Below are 18,725 nucleotides of genomic sequence, written 5' to 3' on the forward strand. Positions count from 1 at the left end.
CACTTGCACATATACACTAGTGTATGTTAACATTTAATGATATCCTTCAGGTAGGGGGCAGCCAACTGGGAATTGCACAAGCGCCCACGAGCCGCTATCTTCACTATGTCTCATAATTGCTGATAAGATAGGTGCGGTATGAAAAGTCAACATTCAAAGTGTCAACATTGTCTTTAGGTCAACATTCAAGAATGTGTACATGGTTTAAATGTTGAAATGTTCATATTGTCGACATTTAATGTGTCGACACCAGAATGTCGACATACTATTTTTTTTCTTATTGTAATTTAACCCTAAGCTGAATCCTAACCATAAACGTAACCATAAAAATAAGCTCATTAAATGTCGACATATTGGTTGTTGATCTAAAGTCCATGTCGACATGCTGACTGTTGACCTTTTGAATGTGAACATGCTGATCAGATCCCATTAGGAGAAGATACCCTTAACCCAGATGATGTGGGTAGGATGTTTAACAAGTGATTACAACAAAGGGCCGTATTCAATTTGAGGCGAAAAGTCAGTTTTTGCGTGTTTTTGACGAACACTTTTCGCCGATGACGTCATTTTCGCCTGTTTGGCTTACCACATATTCAATTTGGAAGACTTTTCGCCTAGGCGGAAAGTCAATGCAATGCAATAGGCGGAAAAAAGTGCAGAATTGGGGTTTGGGGGTATGACATTGCGGGATCCCCCGTGCAGCCTTCAGACAGTCCCCCAAAGGTACACTGCATCAAAAAAAAGTTTAAAAATAATCAGGACACCGCAAAAAATTATGTTTTAAGTTTGGGGGTAAAAAAAAAAAAGGATAACAAAGTGCCAAACTATCTAAATTAATTCAGGTTGGGTCCCCATGTATGCGGCAGGTGTTTCCTTTATTGCGGGGACAAGCGGCAGGTCCAATTTTGCAGATTTGTAAAGATAACTTTAGGGACTTAAAAATATGCTTACCCCCATTTTCATGTACCCCAAATTTGATTTTTTTTTTGGGGGGGGAAATAACTATTCCTAAGTGCTATTCTTTACCACTTCTTCATAGCTACAAAATTGCACCTTGCGCGGCTATTACAAACCCCGACTTCCTTCAGCATGCAAAAATGGGGGTACCCATAGTAATCCCCCATGTCTGGACATCTTTAGGGGGGTCCTAGGCATATTTCCCAAAAATTCCCGTTTATTTTTTCGCAAATGAGGTGAAAGGTCATTCTAAAAAAACAGGGATCATTTTTCAATTGTCAATAGCAGGTGAAAAAAAGTGCAGATTTGGGGTTTAGGAGTGCAGGCTTAAAAAAAAATAGCCTGCACCCTTGGGCATGCCCCCTTAAAATGAAATGTGCCAAAAAAAAATGAAAAAAAAAAATTGGGACACCCCCTTTTTTTTTCGCTTTTTTTTTTCACCCCTGTAAAGTGCTGCATAATATGGGGCTGATTCTCAGTCGAACGAAAGTGGCTATAATTGCGAGCAGCCCCGGAAGCCAGATTTACTGCTTCAAGCTCAAGCAGGAATTCACTATTGTTCAGTTCACAGCCGCTGGGTGCAAGAGATCCATCAGACACAGGTTTCCTGACTCACATGGAAGCATGGTTACACTCCCGTGACAGTCCCACAAGTGAAGCAGTCGGGAAGCCGACGGCCGAAATCCCGACCGCCGGCTTCCCGACTGTCTAATCCCGGCAAGGTACTAGTGACAGGCATCGAAATCCGGACGCCTGTCATTAGGCCTATGCCGGGAGCCCGACACCGGGCATACCGATCGAAGGTAAGCCGGATGCCGGGCGCCGACAGCCGCAGTGGGGGGAGGGTTAGGTTAGGGGCTCCCGAGGGGGACTTAGGGTTAGGCACCCCCACGGGAGGTTAGGGTTAGGCTAGGGGAAGGGAGGGTTAGGGTTAGGCACCCTCGGGGGGAAGTTAGGGTTAGGCACCCCCCAGGAGACTTAGGGTTAGGCTGCGGAGAAGGGGGAGTTAGGGTTAGGCACTTGGGGGGGGGTTAGGGTTAGGCACTTGGGGGGGGTTAGGGTTAGGCACTTGGGGGGGGTTAGGGTTAGGCACTTGGGGGGAGGGTAGGGTTACGCACGTCTAAGGGAGGGTTAGGGGGTAAAAAAAGGTTAGCGATATTTACCTTTTCTAGCTTCGGGATTTTCACCCATGCCGGGCTTCCGCTGTCGGGAATTGAACTGCCGGCCGTGCAGCCGGCAGTAAACCATACCGATTCCCTCCCACAAGTCACATATCTTACGTGCGTCCGCAGCACTGCCACCCAGTTACATCCCAGAAAAACCTATATCATGAAAAGAGACATCCGACCAATATCCATCTAAGGGCTGTATTCAATTAGTTTCGCGTACGCGATAAAGTTTTGCATGCCGGTCTTTTCACCTACAATGCGTATTTTAGCCACGGAAACTTATCGTGCGCGTAGCCACTATTTGCCCTATTCAATTCCAAAAGACGTGAGAACGGCGACACGCGAAGTCAGAACAGGCGAAACCCCCCAAAAAGATGCCAAAACATAGGGAATCAATGTAGGAGTGCCTGATTAGCCCTAATAAAACTGTTTGGGGTACTTAAGTTCGCACAATTGCCTCTAATTAGCATCTTTGCACAAGTGGTGAAGAATGGTATAAAGCAGTATTTTTTGGAGAAAATAAGTAGTCCTGGCAAATTTGGGTGCAAGCATATTTTAATGTCTCTAAAGTGTTTTAATAAAAGTGAATTTCCACTATCATAAAAGCACCTGCAATCCCAAAACACTTGACCCCTTCTTAGAGCACCCCCAGAACCTGCTTTCGGTAGTTTGCGAACTTGTCCCCCCACTATGATTTTTCGCCCCAAAATTCAAAGTAATTTTTTTTGGTGTTAAGTTTTTTCCAGGAATTTCTTGACACAGTTATCCATTGGGGTTCTGTCCAAAGGGTTCTGAGTGGTCACCTTTGCACCCCAAAATAAAAAAATTGCACTTCTTTTCTCCTGCTATTCTGAGGCGAATCTTTTTCGCCTGTTAGATTGCATTGACTTTCCGCGTACACGAAAAAGCGGATGGAATTGAATACGGAGATGAGTTTCCGACAGGCGAAAAGTCGCAATCGACGATACTTTTTCACGGATCTCGGCTTTTCGCGTCTAATTGAATACGGGCCATACTTGGAATCACCTGAAGATGCGCGAAAATGCACGGTATGCTAAGATTCGATTTTGGCGCCCATCTAAGGTGCTGAGTGTGACTGAGAATCAGGCCCTATCTGTGCAATATTTAACTGACAATAAATATATTGTTTCCATTTCCTCCTACTAAACTAATTAGTATTTTTGTGTGAATACATATTTTTTTCTTTTTTAGTGGGCGTCACAGAACTCTGCAACCAGTGGCGGGCTGGGCCGGGGGGCAGGGTGCCATGTGCCCCCCTGGCCACAGCGCCATGCGGGCCACGGGCAGTCTATGCTTCTGTGACACAGCTGCACCGCGCATGTAGCGCTGACCGGATGGAGGTCGGTCAGCGCTACACAGTGACTGACAAACACACAGCCGCCAGCGCCGGCAGCTGTGTGTTTGTTTTGAGTGGCAGCCAAAGAGAGTTTGTCAGACTCTCACTAACTGCTGCTGCGCCCACTGCAGGAGCCGCTCCATCTTCCGGCTCCTGCAGTGGGTAATGGGAGAGACGTCATGATGTCATATGACATCTCTCCCATAATGCAGAGCGGCCCGGCCCGGGAGGAGTAGCGGAGGATCGGATGGCTGCGGCAGGAGCGGGGATTTAGGTAAGTGTTTTTATTTTTTTAAGTGTGTCTACCACACTACAAGGGGGAGACCACTACTGCGGGCACTACAAGGGGGGGCTACTACTGGGGGCACTACAAGGGGGGGGACTACTACTGGGGGCACTACAAGGGGGAGACCACTACTGTGGGCACTACAAGGGGGTGGGGACTACTACTGGGGACACTACAAGGGGGGGACTACTACTGGGGGCACTACAAGGGGGAGAGCACTACTGGGGGGACTTCTACTGGGGGCACTACAAGGGGGGGGGACTACTACTGGGGGCACTACAAGGGGGAGAGCACTACTGGGGGGACTACTACTGGGGGCACTACAAGGGGGGACTACTACTGGGGGCACTACAAGGGGGGCTACTACTGGGGGCACTACAAGAGGGGGTTACTACTGGGGGCACTACAAGGGGGAGACCACTACTGGGGCCACTACAAGGTGGGGGATACTACTGGGGGCACTGCATAGGGGTACCACTACTGGGGGCACTATATAAGGGGATTACTACTGGGGGCACAAGGGGCACTGCACAGGGGGGACCACTGCTGGCACTATATAAGGGGCTTACTACTGGGGGCACAAAGGGCACTGCACAGGGGGACCACTACTGGGAATATTGTATAAGGGGCACTGCATAGGAGGATTACTACTGGGGGTACTGTATAAGGGGCACTGCATAGGGGATCACTACTGGTGGCACTACTGGAGGCCTTTATAAGGGGGTCCTCTCCTGGGGCACAGGGTGCACTGCATATGGGCACCACTACAGGGGGCTGCCCCATATCTTTATTTTTACTTTACATTAATTCCATATGGACCCGCCTCCTCCCTGGAACACTTGAGGGGGGGGGGGTGCCGTAGCACACACGTGCTCCGGGCACCTTGGCTACACGCTACTCCTCTGCCAGGGCCACCTGCATACATTTGCCCCCCAGGCTAAAAGTTGCCAGCCAGCCCCTGTTTGCAACCCGTATACAGTAGTGTCTGCTTTTAGAATAATCTAATAATCATGGTCCCTGTACCTTCAGGCAATATTATTACCAAACGGGAAGACTTTTGCTATAGGCACTAACAATAATATACTGCAAATCCGTGTGTATCCAGCAAATAAAAGCCTTGGGTATTTGTTCATATTTTGATCAAAACATTTCAACTTTCAGTCCTACAGTGATCACATACATCTCCCCTCTGGGATCTTTCCCGGATTAGAAAATTAAAATGTTGGCAAGTATGCTATGATGTCACAGTCCAACCAGAGGAGTAGCGTGGAACCATGGCGCCCAGAGAAAGTGCATGTCATACCCCCCCCCTCCCTCCCTGTACTGAACTGTGCCAGCGGGGTATGGCCAGCCTGTGGGGGAATACTGAAGTGAAGAGAAAAAGAGCAAACAGTGGCAGTATGACACTTGGCATTGAGGTCCCATTGGGGGAATAGAATGCTTCAGTGATACACTATCTGACATTAAGGGTAGTTCCTTTAGCACTGCGTTATTTATGTATAGCACCTGGGATCTAGCTTTTATCTCCTTTGAATCATTGTTATTAGTCAATAGTGGAGATTGTATTATATATTCTGATAATTTGACTTAAATTGACAACATACGTACAGTATATGTGCTAGAGTGAAATTCCACAGGGGGCACAGTTTATGACTGCAATTACTGCCCCAAGGATCTTTCACTGGAGTGGGAACACCTATGGGAAGCTCCCTTGTTAGCTATACTCCTACTTCACAAATATACATTGCACCCATATTAATGTGAGTACTACTAATCATGTTCTTTCTACCACCATTATTATTATTTCAGGTCTCCTAATATTTTTTAAAAGACCTTTCAATTAACACTTTGTGGTCATGCCTGGGAACATCTCATTACTTTAAATAGCAAAGCAGTGACTTTGTTTAATCTAATACCTTAAAATTGAAGTTTAGGATTTTACCTCAGATGTGTCACTTTTAAGTCCATTGAAGCACAATGAATGAATGAAGAGAGAAGGAGGGAGGGGATCAAAGAGGAGAGGGGAGAGGAAAGTGCTGATCAGAGAGGGGAGGTGACAGAAGCCAATAAGAAAGGAGTGGACAGGGGCAAAGAGCCAAACACAGGGTAGAGAGGGGAGGGAATTAAAGAGGTGAGAGGTGAATGTAATTAATCTGATAGGAAAGGGGAGGTGACAGAAGATGATCACAGAGGAGGGAGAGCCGGAGGGGAGGCAATCTGGGCAGCTTGAGGGACCAAGAAATGTAGAAACGGATCTCAGATCCTTGACTTATTTAGGATATAGAGCAAACAAATCGAGATAAAACTAACAGGCGGCCATCATACTGAGTAGCGCCCATGAATTCCGGAACCCTGGATGGCGCCCTCCGTCTATTTTGGCACCCAGAGCTCATGCTCCACCGGAGCCACCCTCACTACTCCCCTGAGTCCAATGCATACTTGCCTACTCTCCCAAAATGGTTGTGAGCCTCCCGAAAAATCGGGTGTTGCCTCCCGGAAGAGTGGGCAAGTCTCCCTGCCGGCGCTGTCCGCCGGCGTCCGTTCCTACCTTTGATAACTGGCCGGTCTGGGGACAGCTGATGACACGATTTGCGCTGTCACGCCCCCTGCCACGCCCTCAAAACAGTGCCACGCCCCCCCAGCTGTTCCGAGCTGGCTGCCTCTCCCAATCTGACGCACAGATGCATAAAATGCCCCACATACACTAAGGATACTGGATTTGAACCTCTATATGCTTCTACCTATACCTTCTAAAACCTGCCTATAAACCTCTAAAATTAACGCTATTTGCGTACGCAGTCATACAGTAAAATAAAGACCTTAGACCTTGAACATGTGTTTCCAAAGCACAAAGTATTATTCAACCAAAGTACAGATCATACACGCTGTGATCTAAGTACAATTTAGCGCAAAGAAATTACACAGACCCAAGATACAGTTATTACATATGCAAAAAAACAGTGATTAAACTTCAAACAATGAGAGCGAGATAGAGGGAGAGAGAGAGGGAGAGAGAGAGAGAGAGAGAGAGAGAGAGAGAGATGTCTGCTGTGAGCACATTTCCAAGATGGCTGATGAGGGGGTGTGTGTGTGGGGGTTGTTAGAGCCCGTCCTATTGTTCAAACCGCATAGTCTCCGAAATCAAACTCCATTTTGAATGTAAGAAAACTCACATAATGTTGTAATGCTGTAAATCATATATTCATTAATGATTATACTTATAATAACTACAACAACCTATTTGCACTATACAACAACAAAACTGAGTAGAATTATAACTATAATAACAAGACTATTAATTCAGAACTTCCATGAATCAAGCACATGTTTCAATGGGGGGGGGGGGGGGGGGAGTATCACATGTAATGCCATTGTCTAACCCATGTGCTGGTAGCCATCTTTAACAAAAACTGCAGTGTCTATCTTACACACGATTATTACTTGTACCATTCAAAGCTGCTATTAAATAAACTTCCATGATATAACACTGATACCAGCCTATGATTACATTCATGATACTATACAAACTTATTCAGATAGTAATTATCATATAGTAGCCAAAATACCAGTACTCACAGTACACAATTCTATCATAACACTGAAATAACACCAAACCCATGCCAGTCTTATTGCCATAATCACACTATTAATAATTCACCATTCCAATGAATCAAGTACATGGTACCAGGCCCATATCACAAAAGGAACAACACATGGAACCCTGTATGTATGTATATCGCAGTCAGACACATACTGAATACTACTTTTACAAATTCACTTCATTATTAAATGTTAACACAGCCTTTACCAGACTACAATACAAACGTGTTACACATATACAGGGGTATTCAATATGAAAGGTTAACTTCCCTGGCGAAGTTAACGTTTCATATCAGAGTTTTTTTCTGCGTAAAGGTATGGTGCGCGCTCCCGCTTATCCCCGTATTCAATATCAAATTAACGAAAACGGGAAACTCCGAAGTTGGATTTGCATAAATTTACGAATTTTTCCTTAAAATAATTGTAAGACCCCCCTAAAGTTGTAAAAACATGGGGGAACACTATGGGTACCCCCGTTTTAGCCTTTAATTGAAAGTCGGGGCTTTAAATAGCCGCAGCAGGTGTTTTTTTCCCGACATTGAAGAAGTGATGCAGAAGAGCACTTAGGTTATTTTTTTTGTTTTTTTAAGTGGTCCCATCAAATTTGGGGTACATGAAAATGGGTACTAGCATATTTTTAAGTCCCTAAAGTCAGTTTTTAAAAAATTCTGCATTTGTGCACCTGCCGCTATAATTCTATTCTAGAAAACACATGCCGCATCCTTGCAGAATAGCCCTGAACCTATTTCCCTATTGTTTAACAATTTTTTCCCATTTTTTTTTTTGCACCCCAATTTTTAAATAAATTTTTTGGGGTGTCCCTATTTTTTTTTTAACTTTTTTGACACAGTTCTTTTTTAAATGTCAATCTCAGGGGTGCTTCTAAAATGGAGTCTAGCTGCCATTCGCAAGATGGCGTCGCGCAAGCTAATTTTTACGCTGATTCCGTCTCAGTCACTAATCTAGCTTCGACAACACAAACACCCATTTCCATTATTACCATCATACAATTGTAATGATTAAGTAGAAATATTAATTTAGTCTACCTATTTAACCGCGATCTGTCAAAAATGTATAAAACCTCTTTTATCATTTAAGCAGGTAGAAACTTTTATTGTACTTTTGACCTTTTTTTTTATTCCATGTATAAAAGGGAACTCCGTCATACAGTATTTTTCCAGTGATATGTATTATTAGCTTGCTTTCTGGTGTACACATAAGCATACTAAAATCAACCTTCCAACACTATTGTGCTTGGCTGGTTACATACACCTCATGGTATAGTTTATCTAACAGTACCTGCAGGTGTACAAAGCTCTGCAAATGTTCCAGGACTGGCCCTAGCATGCATTGGTTGGTTGCTTAGAATGGGAAGGTGTAGGAGGCGCTAGGTATGACAACCACTGGTCTTCCCGATCCAATGCAAATGCTTTTTCCATTGAATACTGGGTTTGCGATGGTTGACAGCTATAGGGGTCTATTCATTAAGCCTTGGATATAAAATGGAGATAGATAAAGTACCAACCATTCAGCTCCTAGCTGTCACTTTTCAAACAGCCTGTAAATTGACAGTTAGGAGCTGATAGGTTGGTACTTTATCTCTCTCCACTTTATCTATCTCCAAGGCTTAGTGAATAGACCAAATAGTATCATTCTTTCAGATGCCCATCCGGTGACTGCTGGCTAGTATTCAGCTATAAGCAACCGTGAATGATGGCCCGCAGCACAGCTCATTTGTGCATGCACAAAGCTCTGGCTGCTTCTGCACATGCACACGGTTTAACCTTTGAAGGGCAACTACCTGTCACATCTTCGGAAGCCTGGCCACCATCCAATGTCTGGCTTCCACTGTCCTTCACTAGGAGGTGCCTATGAGGGGCATAATGTGACTCCTCCAGTGGGTTTCCATTCCCAGCAGCACTCCTTCCACACTGGGAGGTGGCCACCTACCTGGAGGATTAGCTGCTGCTTCCCCATATCAGTGAGAGAAGACTACAGGCTATGATGCATACTTTCTTACTTTCCCAGAATGTCTGGGGCTCCAGTGAGAGTAGGTCACTGCCCACCCCAATTAAATGGGCAGAGGACATGATCAAAAAGTTCTCAGAGAATCGTATTAACTTCATCCCACCTACTCTTCTTGATCCCAACGAATGATGCAAACGGCTACATATATCTGAGACTGTTGAAGTGTTTGCAGCCTATTGAGGCAATATTTATATAACATTACTTTCATCGTGATTTATGAATATTGTATCGTTGTAGCATCAGTAAAAAAGCATGAAGCGAGGGGCGCCAATACTTAATACCATCGATTGATTATTGATAATGAATAAAGCCCAGTAGCAGCGCATTTCACTAGGACTAATATATGGACCCATTTACAAAACATTTAAATGATTCTTAAAAGTCAGGAGTTATATGTCATTCTTTATAGACAACCAACTATTGTCACAAGAGAAATTAATTACTTGTTTAGAACTCACATCAACCGTCTATTCATTTTCTGATCTTTAATAAACAAGTTACACTCGGGGACCTACAGTAGCTATCGAAAATGTATTTATTTTTTTTATCACCACTTATCGCTGCAATTTTAAATCACTTTAAAAAAATATATCTATTGTGCAAAAAAAATAAAATAAATGTTCTGTACAGTTCCACATCTTTAACATGTATGAATAAATCCCCATGTTTTATTCCATTATATTGACTGTATTTACAGTATATCAGCTTTTTTTATTCAACTCTGAATTAGATACATGCAAAGGTTTATTCTCCGGCCTAAATGTGCAAAATAGACCCATAAGTATATTTTTACAAATATGACCCATGTTACAGTATATACAGTATATACCTAACCTTTGAATAAATATACACTATATAGCGTTTTTATTGTCTTTGGTCCCTAACATAGGAAGTCCTACGTCTATGCCTGGCCCCACTGCTGCATCATCTGGCTGACATCAGCGGTCTGAAATGAACAGGGGGGAAAGCTATTGTCACTACTCAACTAAAATCTCCAGTGATGCCAAGTCTGTGACACATTGGTGGATAACGGACCGGTTAGCTGCACATTGACGGGTATATAGAAGTGGAGATGTTGCCCATAGCAACCAATCAGATTCTAGCTATTGTCTTCTAGAAGGTGCTAGATAAATAAGTAAAATCTGATTGGTTCTTATGGGCAACACCCTCCACTTCAATAAACCCGGACTTTGGTAAATATACCCCTGAGAATCCAAAGGACAAAACATGTTAGATACACTTTGCCAGTGTATGTATCTATCCAATTGCTTTATGTTTATAGCTGCAAAATAGCCTATTGGGACTATTTTGCACGTTGAATTGTAAAAATATAAAGTCCACAAAGGTTGTAATAATGCAAAATTAAGATAATTTTGGCTCCTTTGAGGGCAGCATTTTACTAAGAAGTCTAGCATTGTGATTCCCTGACAATAAAGTTTTATTTGCCTTGAAGAATAATTGAAAAAGGTCTATTTTTCTTACTGTTTTTGTTTTTTTTCCCCCCCGGCAGATCCTCTCTATGGGAATGATGACTGAATACTACCATTACTTCTTCACAACAATGGTAAGACTCCGTGCTGTAGCAATATAGGGGCTGATTCTGAGACACACACTCCTACACCCGGTACATTGTACTCAGAAACAGGCGTCTCTTCCCCGTACACACGACTCTACTACGCGACAGTCTCCGTTCGCACAAGATGTGCGGTGTATGCACCTACTCGTGACTTCGGACACATCATGCGGCACATGTGCACACCATGTTTTGCGATTCAGATGCATGCGCAGTCAGTTCCAAATCGGGGGCTACGTCCTATTCCACAGAGGCATCTGACTCAGGACCACCTCCATACTGATTAAGCTTCCATGCTATTACTCTGTATATCTCGTTCCTTGCTTGATTGACATGGAAGAGGGTACAAAATTGGGAAGAGAAGAGGCAGACAATCCCCCTACATGCGCACCTGGTAAAATCGCATCATAGGTGTGTGTGTGGGGTTATAAGTACCTACCTGGGCCTGTTCGAGGAGCACGGGACAGCTGCTGAGGGATTCCCAGTCATGGGCTGACCATTTTGGGGCTGGTTTAATGCATTGGAAGGAAGACCCCACGCTGTGTGTCTTCTTGCTGTGGCATTACCACCTGGTTGAGCCTGGTGCTGGTTAATGGCAAATAGGGGGAACCCCACACCGATTTTTCCCCCGATTTTTCCCCCGATTTTCATGACCAGGCTGAAAGGTGCAGGGCTGGTTATGGGCTTAGGGGGGGACCCCATGCTGTTTTTTTTTTAACCATTTAGCTGCATTTAAGAAGCATGGACACATCATAGTGATTATAGTGATGATAGTGATCTGTGCATGCTTCTTATTTACATCATTACATGTGTTTAAATTAGATTTGTAGGGCATACTTGCCGAATGCCTGCAAACAGTGGGGGGCATGGCTGGGAAAAAGGTCTGTGTTGGGGGTGGGGCCAGGGGTGGAGCCGCACGATCACATCATCATGGCCGCGCACCCTCCTCACAATGCTGCAAATAAAGCAGGGGGCGGAGCCACTATGACGCGATTCAGCGCGAATCGCGTCATCCGCCTCCCCCGCTGCGTGGGTTTGTACTAGGCAGTCTGGGGGTCGGGAGAGGCACCCGATATTCGGGAGGCTCCTGATCAAATCGGGAGGGTAGGCAAGCCTGTTTTACCGTGTATTTGCAATCATTTTTGAACAGAAAGTTCATAACCGAATGCATTTACACCAGCCAAATCCGACAAACATCGATGTTGATTTTGACATCGATTTAAAAAATCGAATGCTAGTAAATTAGTGATTTGTCCAGTGATTCATACGGTCAATTTTGAATCGATTTTAGTCAATTAAAAATTTAAAATCGAACCGAGAATTGACCTTTAGTAAATATACACCCAGCTAACATTCATCTGATGCATTCCATAAAATAAAAGCCAGAATCTGATTGGTTACTATGGGAAACGCCTCCATTTGTCATCTTTAGAATTCTTCATACATCTCCTCTTCAGTATTTTGTCTGTTTAAGGCGATAACACAGAGCCGCCACTAGACTTTTTGGTGCCCTGTGCCAGAGAGAGCATTGGCGCCCCCCCCCCCCCATTTTTTAAATAGGGACATAAGATAATGCACCTGAAAATGGGCCATGGCCTCATGGGAAAGGGCCAGGGAAGAGATAGGGGAGGCCAGGAGATGCATTGGGGGGATGAGCCCAATATTAATCTCCACCTTGGAAAGCGCTAAACATTGAGTCCTCCTTTGCGTAACACTGATTTCTTCAGGGGTCTACAGTTGCAAGGTGTAAGGATCCACCGATTGCTCATGTGCAGCTGGTGAGCATCACATTTATGTGTTCATTTAACACATTGGAAACTGAAATTAATTTCCTATAGAGTTGAGTTTGACTCCTTAATCTATTTCTCTATTAGCACACTCACAGTCTGGGCCTAATTCAGAGATGTATGCTATTCCGATATTTATGCAGTTGAGCGATGAACGGTCGCACTGCGCACGTGCCAAAGTTCCTTTGTAATGTTGCTTGCAGTGAGGATAACTTTGCAAAGTGATTGACAGTCAGGGACCGTTTGGGGGAGGTAACAGGGAGTGGCGGCAGAAAATGCAGCCGTTTACGAAGGCGTGTCATAGCCTGAGCCTGCGATTCTGGATGCAGGTAGAGTGGTTCAGGCGGCCATTCTGCGTGACCATAGTTCTACTCAGATGGCCGATAATCAAATGATCAGCGATTGTGGTTGCGTATTTGTGCGCAGTTTCTTGGATCTGCAAAGTAGTCCCAAAACATTTCGGGATCGCAGCTGCGAATAAATTAGCGTACATCTCTGTATCAGGCTTTCTGTCCCTTCCATCTGGCCTCTATTTACCTCCTCACATCATGACATTGTCCTCGTTACCAGCAAATCCACTAACACAGTGGTTCCTAAACTGGGTGCCACAGGTCACTTGCAGGGGTGCCATGGGCGAAGGACCAAAACTAATTATTTGTGATCCATGTGATGGGCAAACCCAGTGCTGGTGGCTGCAAATCATACAATATATGGACAAAGAGGAGCGCATCCCTGTCCCCCACCATATAACTGACCCTAAGGATGACATGTCAGCACAATTTACTTCATTTAATAATTTTTGTAGAATTTATCAATAAGAAACGTTTGGCTTAGCGGTGACGTGTAAAAAATGCGGATACTCCAGGGCGCCGTGATTCAATAAAATTTGGGGACCACAGCACTAACGCATTCATACTATTAAACAGGTCGCTATCTCCAGTGCTGTTGGAAGCGCCGCCGGGCCCCGGTACTGGGAGGGGGTGTGGCCAACTCATGGAGGTGTGGCCTGCCCCCACCCCTTCCCCCTTACAAAGCATAAAAAAAAACCAGTCAGTTTACGTGCCTGCGAAATGTCGTACAGGGGGCGCCGGTGTCACACCTGGTGGGGTGAGAGGTGGGGTGGGGTGGCGCCAGTGCGAGCGCTCCTCCCCCACACATTACAGATTGAGAGAACACTGACTGCTGCTGCAGAAGCCTCTCTCCCCAGCCCGGCGCACATCAGCGTGTACTGGGCTGGGAAGAGAGGCTGCTGCAGGAGCAGTCAGTGCTCTCTCCCTGCCCTGGCTGCTACATTTATGTGGGCGGGGCTACAGGACCCATGCCCTGGGCCCCGCCGGACCCCTCCAACAGTCCCAGGCCCGGGTAAAGAGTACCCGCTCCCCCTTTCTCTCGGCGGCCCTGGTTATCTCCAACAAGATCAGCCCACTCCATCTGCGCTAAACCCTCCGACGATCTGATTGGCTACATGCAGTCACAGCCACACCCCATTCTAAATGTAGGACATCCCGGAAGGCCAGGAGAAGAAGACTATAATGATATGCGCAATCCCTCATCATACTCTCCTGACAACCTGAAATGTCCATTAACATTTGAACACCGGCAATGGTCATGATTGTGGGATCTCAATTTGGGGAGATGCATTAAGCCTTGGAGAGTGTTAAAGTGGAGAGAGATAAAGTACCAACTAGTTAGCTCCTACATATCAGTTTACAGGCTGTGTTTGAAAAATGACAGGAGCTGATTGGTTGGTACTTTATCACTTTCCAAGGCTTTGTACATCCATATACTGAATCTGCAATACTCAAGTTACTTGATGCTGGAATACATGGCTTAGAATTCCTAAATTACCCTTCTTTGTAACCGCTAGCTCAGAAATATCTATTCATTATTATTGTGGCATTTGATCATACTAAGCGTGAAATTTTAGTTTGGGCTCACGGAGTCGTTAATCATGATTTAATGACTCCAAATTCTTTATGACTCACTCACAATTATTGGACTTTTTTTTTTTCCTAGCAATTGTATTACGACTTCTACTGCTCAGCTTCCACATGGGAAGGAGGACGGGAGCACAGGCATGTAATGAGCTCCCCTCTGGGATTAAAGCAATGAACCTTAATTCAATTCATTCAATCATCCCAGGGTTAGTGGAATAACTTTGAGCTATGGCGCTGTGCTAATAGCCTCCTATTCTGCTATTTCACTGAGAGAAAAAAACATTTAGACTTTTTAGTATTTAAAAACAAAAAATGAAATCGAAAACATTCAGATGTAACATGGGATAATGGTCCTGGTCCAGGTTGCAAACAGTTAGCATCGCTTCTGCGTCTGTGGATGCAGCACCGAGGCAAACATAGGCTAATGCCGCAAGGGGCGTCTTGTGTAAATAGACGACTCCTGCCGGCTTCTGTAGTTTGTTGTGATCGCCATCGGGTGGCCATTGGATGCAGCCAGGAAATCTGCCCCCAAACAACCGCAGCCTTTCAGTCAAGCGGTGGCTTCTCACACACTGCTCCGCGTATGCCCGTCAACCCGCTATCGGAGATGTACGCAGCAATCCGGTTTGTCTACATCTCCGAAACAGGCTCAATGACACCAAGAGTGTTCTGAAAGTCAGTGGCGGTGTGCTATAAATGTGTGTGTGTATTCTTTATACACATCAGCCATAAAATTAAAACCACCTGCTTACTATTGTGTAGGCCCCAATTGTGTCGCCAAAATAGCTCTGATCCAGAATGAGACATGGACTCCACAAGACCTCTTAAGGTGACCTGTGGTATCTGGCACGAAGACGTTACAGCAGATCCTTTAAGTTGCAAGGTGGGGCCTCCATTGATCAGTCTTCTTTATCCAGCACATCCCACAGATGATCAATCAGACTGAGATCTGGGGAATTTGGTGGCCAAGTCAACACCTTGACCTCTTTGTCATGTTCCTCATTCCATTCCTGAACAATATTTGCAGTGTGGCAGGGCGCATTAGCCTGCTGACAGAGGCCACAGCCATCAGAGAATATTGTTGCCATGAAAGGGGGTACTTGTTCTGCAACAATGTTTAGGTACTTGATTCGTGTCAAAGCAACATCCACATGACTGCCAGGACCCAAGGTTTCCCGACAGAACATTGCCCAGAGCATCCCACTGTCTCTGTCGGCTTGATGACACACACACAGGCACGTGCCTGTCCACATGATGTAAAAGGAAATGTTATTCATCAGACCAGGCCACCTTCTTCCATTGCTCCATGGTCCAGTTCTGGTCCAATTCTGATGCTTATTCGCCCATTGTTGGAACTTTCAGCGGTGGACAAGAGATAAAATGGGCACTCTGATCGGTCTGCGACTAGGCAACCCCATACGCAGCAAGCTACGATGCACAGTGTGTTCTGACACCTTTCTATCTTAGGGCTCTATTTATTAACATTATTTTTACTAAAATAAAGTGAAAAAGGGTGTTTTCACACCCTTTTCACATTATTTTAGTATCACCTATAGTTATTACAGGGCAATTGGAGTAGAATTAGTAAAATTCTACTCCAACCCCTAATTATCACTTATTTTTAGTAAAGCAGATCGCATTTCCCATAATTGTAATGGGAAATGTGATCCGACCATAGTTACTAAGAATAAATTGTAAAAAAATACCGGGGGAAGCCCTGTGATAATAACGCCACCTGGAGGTGGCGTTATCCAGGGTCTCCCCCGGTTACCGGGCTCCCACTCTGCTCTAACGAGGAGAGCAGAGGCTGGAGCCGGTACCAGTAATCAGCTATGTGGTCTAAATAGACCGCAAGCTGATTGCTGTAAAAAAAAGAAAACAAAAAATGAAACATTTTTTTTTTACTTACCTGAATCCAGGGACCGGTGATCGGGCCTCCGGTGATGGCTCCTGTCCGGTCAGCTGGTCTCCCACAGTGCACTGCTGCCCGGTCATCAGGTGATCGGGCCCCAGTGCAGTATGGGAGATCACCTGATCGGGAAGCCCGGAGAAGATCACTGGAGGCCAGTGGGGGGGTAGCAGCGACGGTGGGTCGGCGCATGTGCGGGCTCTTAGTCGCGGTATTTTTTCCAAAAATACCGCGACTAGAGTGCGGATGGGATCCGCAGGGACAGAGCTTTATCGCAAGCTCTGTCCCTGCAAGGGATTTATAGTAAATCCCTGTGATATTGCCTGAATTCGCAATGCGAATTCACTCGGTAATATCACGCTACAATCCGCATTCAATATGCGGATTGTAGTAAATAGAGCCCATAGCCAGCATTAAGTTTCAGCAATTTGTGCTACAGTCGCTCTTCTGTGAGAAAGGATTAGACATGCTAGCCTTCGCTCTACCAAGCGCATCAATGAGCCTTGGGAAACCATGACCATGTCGCCAGTTTACCAGTTGTCAATACTTGGACCAGTTTTGGTTGGTACTAATCACTGCATACCGGAAAACCCCACAAGACCCGAGATTCTGGAGATGGTCTGACCCAGTTGTCTAACCATCAAAGCCATTCAGATCCTTATGTTTGGCCTTTTTTCCTGCTTCCAACACATCAACTTCAAGAACTGAGTGTACACTTAGGGGTAAATTTACGAAAGTGAGAGTTTTTAGAAGTGAGTTTTAAAAGTGATGTTATCCATAGCAACCAATCAGATTCTACTTAACATTTAACTAGCACCTTCTAGAAGATAATAGGTAGAATCTGATTGGTTGCTATGGGCAACATCACTTTTAAAACTCTCTTGTAAAAACTCTCACTTTAGTAAATTTATCCCTTACTGCCTACTATATCCCAGCCCTAGTCAGGTGCCATTGTAACAAGATAATCAATGTTATTTACCTAACCTGTGGTTTAATGTTATGGCTAAGGGAGAGAGAGAGTGGGGGAGAGAGTGGGTGAGAGAGTGGGGGGGGAGGGGGAGAGAGAGAGAGAGAGAGAGAGAGAGAGAGAGAGAGAGAGAGAGAGAGAGCGCTCTGTACCCTAAATAAGATTGTGAAAGCTTATCTGTATTTCATTCTAACGATCCTTAAGTATCTTCTGGGAGAATAATACACTTTGCTCCAATGCCTTATAACTCAAAATAATAAATATCATATGTGTTCCAAGAGATTATGAAACCTTTGAAGCTCAGAGATAAAATGATCTACAGTGTAGTATTGTAATAAATAATATATACATTTAAAAATGCACATAAATATAATACAGGTATATATATCTGGTTGTACTAACAGTCGCCAAGTGGCTTGTATGGATGCGACCCACCCTGAGGACTGGATACTGTAACCTAGCATAAAAATGCTAATTTATTTACAGTATTTATGACCCGCCAGTATATGACCCTTCAGGGCGCCTTATAAATAATGTGTAACGATAATATACAGTATGTGCGCACCTTGTTGAATTTAAGCAGTATTACTGTGCCCAACCCAGACTAGGGTAGGCTGTGCCTGGTTTGTATTAAAGTCTCCTAATAGTAATACCTACCGTAAGAAACTCATTTAAATCTTTGTGTCTTTGGCACTGACGCATCTTTTTACTCTGTATCTTGTCTAATAGGACCTGTTCGCACTTGACCTTGAGCCATACAGATACAGTGGAGTAAATATGACTGGGTTCCGCCTACTGAACATTGACAACCCTCAGGTGTCATCAGTGGTTGACAAGTGGTCTATGGAACGTCTACAGGCACCGCCGAAACCCGAGACCGGCCTTCTGGATGGGATGATGACAGTGAGTACTTGTTGAAACAGATTACAAAACAGAACTTTTTTTTTATGTGCTAATAATGGGCCTGGTTCAGAGGTGCACGCTAACGCCACTTCCGCCGCTGCGATCCCGTACGCAGCTGCTGGATGTAGATATGCAGATGTCGTGCCCATCGTCTTTGTTCGCAGCTCATTTGAGGTTAGCAAGTCTGAGTAACTCTATGGTAGTTTGGAATGGCCGCAGGAACTGAGACTCGGGAGCCATGTTTACTCGTAC

General features: G+C 44.8%; 1 protein-coding gene across 10 annotated transcripts in view; it reads left to right on the top strand.

Moving 5' to 3' along the window:
• Positions 1-18,725, top strand: part of GRIK1 (glutamate ionotropic receptor kainate type subunit 1) — a 547,486-nt gene that overhangs the window by 343,541 nt on the left and 185,220 nt on the right. For all 10 annotated transcript variants that reach the window (XM_088481658.1, XM_088481656.1, XM_088481659.1 and 7 more), the window contains exons 5-6: positions 10,908-10,961; positions 18,300-18,473. In XM_088481658.1, the coding sequence (XP_088337784.1) occupies positions 10,908-10,961; positions 18,300-18,473 (228 nt within the window). The remainder of the gene's footprint in view (positions 1-10,907; positions 10,962-18,299; positions 18,474-18,725) is intronic.

The sequence above is a fragment of the Taudactylus pleione genome, unplaced genomic scaffold, assembly GCF_031769625.1.
Source record: "Taudactylus pleione unplaced genomic scaffold, aTauple2 ptg000276l, whole genome shotgun sequence".
In the NCBI taxonomy this organism is placed as follows: Eukaryota; Metazoa; Chordata; class Amphibia; order Anura; family Myobatrachidae; genus Taudactylus; species Taudactylus pleione.